This window comes from Arachis ipaensis, chromosome B09, assembly GCF_000816755.2.
Source record: "Arachis ipaensis cultivar K30076 chromosome B09, Araip1.1, whole genome shotgun sequence".
Lineage (NCBI taxonomy): Eukaryota > Viridiplantae > Streptophyta > Magnoliopsida > Fabales > Fabaceae > Arachis > Arachis ipaensis.
Genome location: NC_029793.2, coordinates 145,022,768 through 145,030,338, shown reverse-complemented (window position 1 = coordinate 145,030,338; position 7,571 = coordinate 145,022,768). Strand labels below are relative to the sequence as shown.

General features: G+C 32.4%; 2 protein-coding genes across 5 annotated transcripts; one reads left to right on the top strand and one right to left on the bottom strand.

The window, feature by feature from the left end:
* Nucleotides 516-3,450, top strand: LOC110262494 (cilia- and flagella-associated protein 251-like). 4 transcript variants are annotated; one of them, XM_021111170.1, is made up of 3 exons: nt 516-698; nt 828-863; nt 1,513-3,450. In XM_021111170.1, exons 1-3 carry the CDS (start codon nt 549-551, stop codon nt 3,163-3,165), a joined length of 1,839 nt encoding a protein of 612 aa, XP_020966829.1. In that variant the 5' UTR covers nt 516-548; the 3' UTR covers nt 3,166-3,450. The 4 variants fall into 4 exon arrangements, with proteins under 4 accessions (XP_020966829.1, XP_020966830.1, XP_020966831.1 ...); XM_021111172.1 differs by having other exon boundaries at nt 557-694; nt 828-911; XM_021111173.1 differs by having other exon boundaries at nt 569-694.
* Nucleotides 3,555-4,278, bottom strand: LOC110266445 (agamous-like MADS-box protein AGL61). Its single transcript, XM_021111174.1, has one exon. It carries the CDS (start codon nt 4,225-4,227, stop codon nt 3,694-3,696), a length of 534 nt encoding a protein of 177 aa, XP_020966833.1. The 5' UTR covers nt 4,228-4,278; the 3' UTR covers nt 3,555-3,693.

Below are 7,571 nucleotides of genomic sequence, written 5' to 3'. Positions count from 1 at the left end.
CTAAAAGTGCTTATTTTATAAAAATATCATAAAAAATAATAGTATTATGAGAGAAGTTATTTTTTTTAACTTTTTTATAAACTCTTAAATAGCTTCTTAAAAAATTACAATTTAATTTTAAAAATTACACTAGACATTAATACTACTACTTTTCATAAGTCAAAAATTTAAAAAAAAAATTATTTTTAAAACTTCTCAAGCACTCTAAATACTATAGAATTCACCGATAATTATACTCTTTTGACACCAAATCCTTAAATCTTTTTATAGGAAATTTTAAATAGTCATGCACACCAAAATCTAAATAAAAAAGTTAATTTTGTGGATTCATTTAAATTTAAATTTTCAACTTTATCTCGTCTTTTTCTTTTTGCTACTTCTCAAATGAGATATGCATGACATTAATTATTAGATTCTGTCATTCTGAACTTAATTTTCATAAGCAATTTAAATATGCCCCACCCAAATATAAAAATGTAAATTACTAATTAAGGATTTTTAATAGAAGACACTATGAATTAAGAAAGGCACAAAACCTTTCTATTGTGATGATGGTGGTGGTGGCTGGGCTAAGTGTACGGTGCTATACAGCTATAGTGGATGTGGTCAAGAAGACTCAAGGTCAAGACAGCTTCCTAGTTTTAGATCGTGTTGTGTTGTTGGGGGTTTCTGTCTTCCACTCGCTCCCTCCTTGGCACGTAAATAATCCTTAAAAACATGTTTTTTCTGTTGCCTTAGCCTTACCCTTACCCCTTCTCCACTTCTTCTTCAAACTGCTTTCTGCTCATTCAGGTAATCATTTCTTATCTCTTCATTTTTTTTTTCAGAACAAGGATTTAACTTCACTCACTTGTTGGACATGGGTATGCTCCTTCTGAAGTCAAAATTCAATCTTTCTTACTATCGTTAGTGTGAGGAACCTTCTATCTCTCTGCATCTTTTTTTTTTTTTTTTTGGGTTTCAAAATGGTGTGGTCATTCGAGCATTCTCGTGCCAAAAAATGAGGTTTTACTGGGAATGACAAATATGCTTCTTATGTCTGATAATTTTATGTTGACGATTCTGGGTAGGGATTGGATTTTGCTTCTAGGGGTGGTTTTTCTAGGGTTTGATTGTGGTTTCTTCTCTGTTTTCTCTTGTCGAGTGAATCATAGATTTTCGTCATCAAAATGTTGAGCAAATGACAAAATGAGCTATTGTATTGTTTCCACTTGCCCAAATTAACTGTTATATTCTATAATCTATATATATAATTATATATATTGCTTTGTTGGACACTGTTTTCTGGAATTGGGGAAGGTCCTGCAAAAAAGGGTATAGTACTATAGTGTTTTAGTTTGGTTTCATTTCACTTTTGGGGTTAATGATGTCTCTGCTCAGCACTTTTTCTACATACAAATGGTTAATATATTTAAGCTTGTTAAAAGTATTTATTTTCCTTTGTAATATCTTTGCATTGATGATTATAGCTTCCATTTTTTAATTATACATGTCCATATTCCAATCAAATAGGTGGCCTGCACTAGCTGCTTGAAGAAGACAGAATCGGGGGTTTCCGAGTTAGTTAAGCAAAGCATGATGAAACGGCTTCCAAGTAGGAGTAATAGATCCAAAGGCATCAGGGTAAAACATGTTCTGCAAATTGTTCTGTTGCTTGGTGTTTGCTTCTGGTTAATCTACCAGGTTAAGCACAATCATGATAAGAAGAAGGAATATGATGAGAATGATGAAAAGTTATTGGTCCAAACACAGGCAAATCAGATTTTGAAACTTGGTAGGAAAGACCTTCATCCAGTTAAGGATGAAGTAAATCGGAATGAAAAGCGTGATGAAGAAGAGGAGGATGAAAATGTTGTAGAGGATGTAGTAAATAAAGCTGAACCGACTTATGAAGAAGACGACGATGAAGGAAGCAAGAATGAAACTGAAGAAAGTGAAGACAACAAACATGAGGTGAGAGATCAGAGGGAAGAAGAAAATAAGCTCGATGCCGAAGAACAACAGGAGGAAGATGAAAACAAAAGTGAAGAGATGGAAGATGAAGGAAGAGGAGTAGGAGATGATGAGATAGATGAAAATGATCAAGAGAAAACAGAGGTGGGTACAGATCATGATGAAGAGTTTGTGGATGAAGAGAAAGAGAAAGAAGAAGTTGATGAAAAGGAAAATGAAAACGGCGAGGGGGAGGGTGAGGGAAAGGGGGAATTAGTTGAAAACCACAACACCCGTGAAGCTCGAGAGGAACATTACAAGGGAGATGATGCTTCTAGTGCTGTAACTCATGATGCTCATACAACTAATACTGAAACTGAGGCATTGAGTTTGGGAAACTCTGATGAAAAGTTAGTCACTAATAAAACAAAACCTGAAAATGAGGCGACTTATTCAGATGAAAGCAACAGCAATCAAAAGGATTCAGATTTGAAGGTTACAGAAGGTGATCTGACTCGCAATCCTTCAAATGCAACTTCTGGTATAGAGGGTGGAAACAACACTCTATCCAATCCAGTGGATAGCTCAAATCTGAACGACACGGCCACAGCAAACTCCAACAACCACTTGGAAGCAAGCAGTGACATGAAAAATGTGACCACAGAAGCAAGCAAGAACTTGAGTGGTGCTGGTGTCGACATTTTGAGTTCATCTGATCAGAATAAGACAGTGATTCTATCTGAATCAGACCATTCTCAAAATTCTACCGGGAACACAACCATTTCCGGTGATGACAGAGTCCAAACAGATGGGTTAGTGCAGGGTGATAACAGAAACAGTCTCTCTGAAGAGAACCTGCATGATTCCAATGCAACAGCCACTGTTAAGACCGAAAATGGAGACGCATCTGCAGGAGAATCCTTAACTCTAGGCAGTGGTGAGTCAGAGAATGCAAGATTGTTGGCATCGAATGAAACTGGGAACGGTTCGAGAAATGAAATCTCTGATGTCTCTGAGGGTGACAACCCCGAAGGTAACTCTGGCTCCGAGGATGAGATTTTTAAAGGCGACAGCCAAACGGATGAAATGTCAGATGAGTCCTCTGCCAATGGTACTTCGGATTCAGTTGACGGCATTGATTCCTCAGATGACGCGAAGTTTCGAACGGATCTTGATACATTGCCAGATTTCAGAAATGAAGGAGAAAATGGTGATGAAATAGCAGCAGAGTAAATTGGCAAAAAAGAAGATAGCTGTTTGAGTTTTTGTTGTGAACCTGGTGCTTGCATTGCACTTTGCAGATCCCACGTAGTTGTTAGAACCTCGTTGCTTGAGCAGAAAATGTGTCAATAGAAACATCCAGAGCTACAAACTTAGTTTTACTAGACATTTGTGTGATCTGTCTAATTTGTTTATGCTGTTCTTGATTTCCTTCATTCTGTGCTAACTTCTTGTCATGTTATTCTTTCTATAATTACATCTTGCTAGATTGATACATCCAAAAAAGGTATGTACATCATTTGAGATCTCAGCATTAAATTATTGAGAATCTATTAATTCTTTTCTTTATTTTTTGGAATAAAACTTGAAATAAATTAGTCTTAATATAGATATCATCATCAATCCTTGCTAATAAGTAAACATAACATTTGAACCAAATTGAAACATTAAACACAAAAAAAGAACACTGAATTAAATTTGTGCAAGCAGTAATAAGATAAAACTTCATGATGAAAATCAAAACAGGGTTGATGAATTATTCTATAACATTCCATGCATCATCATGATTTCAGCAGCCCTTTGAAGAAGCCTACTCCTCAATTCATAAATGGCTACCAAAAACTGCTCCAACTGCTCAACACTCATCTCATGAATCTCTTCATTCCACCATTCTCCTCTCCCCCAAACCTTAGCAAAACCTTCAACATCAGCCTTGTTCTTCTTTTCCAACTCCAACGCCTTCATCGCCTCTTCGTATTTTCTGTTATGCTCTTCGCATGACACCGGCTTCTTCCTTTGGGAGGACTTTATTGGCTCAAAATCTGGCGATCCTTTCAGGTACCGCTCCACCACGGCCTCCGTGCTGGGTTCTCCGAAGCAGAACAACTTGTCGGCCGGCGAGAACACTATAATGCCAACATGAGCATTGCATAATATGCATAGCTCACTGGCTTTCTTGAACATCCCGGCTCGCCGCTTTGAGAAGGTGACTTGCTTGTTTGCTTCTTTCTCAAGCTTCTTGATCTCAATCCTCTTCCTCCCTGTTGTTTTCTTTTTCTGCTTCAACATCTCCATGCAAATAGAAAACTACTATGCCTTGCTTAACAAAATTGTGGTTCCGATGTTATATTATATCATCTATTTATAGGAAGATTAATTCATGTTTTGACTAATGACTTATCCTTCAATCTAGTGAAATCCTACAAATTTGTCCTATTTAAGATTCTAAATCAATTAAGCATGATCCTTTATCAATAAAATATATATATATTTCCAAGTGTATGTAATTTTGAATTTGAAAAAAAGGTAAGAAAATGGAAACAAATTTTGATTGCAATAGACGGCCGAAAAATTAATGTTTTGACATTTTCTTAACAGTGTATACCGAAAGTGAAGGACAATTAATTTCATGATTTGGTAGAAAATTACACATTTACACTTATACAATGTATAATAATGTCCTAATTACTGTGGAAATAGATTCTAAAATGCAACTCTTTCTCCATTAAAAACGGGGTTATCAATTATCTCATATAGATCATTCTCACCTATTCATGAAAAATTTTGAAAAAATAAATATAGTTTGATATAGAATCAATTAATAGGACTCCTATAATCACATTAGATTGGGACTATTATATATAATTCATTATCTATTATTGTGGTCGTCAAGATGGGAGAAATCTTAACCACATAAAATTATGTATTTATTCTTCATTTTTTTTTTCTTATCAAATAATACAAAGAAGTCTTGGGTAATATTTACTATGAGAAATAATGAAATATCATTTACATAGTAGAGATAAGAATAGAAATTTGAATCCAATTATTGACAACCGTGTATTTTATATCATAAGTCAAAGCTTGAGCTTGTTGATTTTTTTCCCTAGAAATTACCATAAATAGATAAATTGTGAAATGCGTTGAGGACCATATGAATGATATATGTTTTTTTAACAAAAATGCTATTCGTATACTAAAATTAGTCACTAAAATCAGCTATTAATGTATTTATGTATAATACATGTATGATTTAATTTATTTTTAATATGTATTTGTATTTCAACATATATTTTATATTAGTAATTGACTTTGATGGTTGATTTTAATGTACACATAATATAGTCGTTTTTTTAAACAGGTTTGGCTAGTATTAATGTGGAAATGTTAGTTCAGAGAGAGGAAAGATTCAAGAACAGAGGAAAGTTTACAGAAGAAAGGCCTAGGTCAAAAGCAAGTTACTTCTGACTAAGCAAGAAAATGAGACTTACAAGAGCAAAAACTCAAAATTCTAATTACTCTATCTACTATATATACTTCCTTAGCTAAATCTGCTAACTAACCGTTCACCACTATTAACAGTTGTATAACAAACTTTTTCAAACTGCAAAGTATGTAACTAACTTGCTAATTAATCTGACTCCTCATGTGATAATTAACTTTTTTTTCCCTTCTTTTTGGTAATATTCAATACACTTGAAAAAAATAAGCATGAATTTTGACTTTGATATTTGGTATGAATATATGATCTCTTTTGGGTTTTAAGATAATATTTTTGAAGGAGATGATTGAAATTTTAAATCTACTTGGTAGTGAGAATTAAATAATAAATTAAAAAAAATGGGGAAACAAGTTTTGAGAATGAAAATGGTTATTATAGAAAGGAGATCATATTTTTCTAACTATTTATTGTTTTAGTCTCTGGCTTCCATGATTCCACATGGTATATATCATCAATAATCATCATATATTGATATATAACCTCTATGTATGTTATTCAATAACCTGTTTTCAGCAGATCAAGGACTATTGGTTTTCTCATTTTGCTCAATTAGAGACTTCAATAAGAATTATAAGAGAGAGAGATTGAGATTTGGAACGTGTGAATATCATAGTAGAAAGTAGAAACATGGTTTTATTACATATATATATATATATATATATAACCAAATTAATTATCACGGTTGTAATAAACACAAGGTGACTCTAAATTGGGCATGCAGCGGGTGTTTTTCATGAGCAAAAGGTGATATGTGTATGAATGTTAGTGTTATTTGTATGTGGACTTCAAGTTTATACTTTGTTTATTGAGGTTTGTGGTGTTTCTGGTGTGTTTGACAAAAACTTGTAATTAGTTTTGGATTTGTATTTTTTAAAGTTTGAATTTTACTTTAGAAAGTAAAGTATGATCTTCTATTCTTGAATAGTTTCTCTTTTATATTTATTCTTGGTCTCACCTATGAAATCAATGGTGAGATATCACACTTTATTCTCTAAAGTGAAATTCAAACTTTAGAGAATCCAAATCCGTTTGTTTTGATTCTTGATAGTACTGTCCAAAGAAACTAACTACGAATCAAAAATATTTTTCTCGATTTGGGTCGAAACTATAACACAAATTATCTTAAAAAAATATTATTGTCCATCTTAAAGTGTTTAACCTTTTTCGTAAATTAAGTTCACAACAAGAAAGTGATAAAATATTTAATCTTAATAAATGGTTGTATGAAAATCCTATATGGCTATCTCCATTATATTGTTGGCATAAGAGCAACTCCAATAATTTTTTTTTTTTATATCAATTCTGACATTTATAGTAATTAAATTGATGATTTAAAATTAAAACTTGCATCGANAAATAAAAAGTTATATCAGAATAAAATAATAATTATAATAAAAATTAATTTAGCAATTTATATTTTATATATTGAAGTATTTGCTCCTTTTGATTTTGTAAATTATATTTTTCTGCATAAATCACATGAAGAGGTAATACTTGTGTTGTTACAGGATCATAATTAAAAATCAATAAATAAAGTTCATCATATCCAATGTTTATTAGATTTTTTTTTAGTATTGTTATATTTGATTATTTTGTATATATAGCACTAAAGAAACTTATAATATAAATATGAATACTGATATTATTCTGAGGGTTGGTTAAAATTATATTATTTTTTTGGCCTGAATATGAGGTTTAGATTTTTTCTGAGTAGCGTTCGATTTATGTTGGTGTCGAGGTGCCGTTGTCTGAGTTTCTTGTGAAGTGGTGGGGTGGTACCTGTAAGAGACTCCAATGTTTAAGTTAGCAAAAATTTAAACAAATTTTTAGTAGATTGGGTTCTAAACATACCTGAGAAATATCAGTATATTTATAGTAGAATAGATAACCACCTTTTAGTGTAATTCCACTTTTAATGGTGGATAACCGTTTTCTTTTTTTAAAGAAGTTGTTGAGATATCCTTTTTAAATAAATGAGAGATATCTTAAAAGTTAGTTACTTATTTAGTTTAGATAAATAGAGTTAAAATGTTGTTGTGATGTCCGACCTATATAGGTTGGATAGGTGTAGTGAAAGCGGGATCTCTTTGTTGGATCTTTATTTATTTTGGGCCTGACTTTTGTTTTTGTGTTTTTG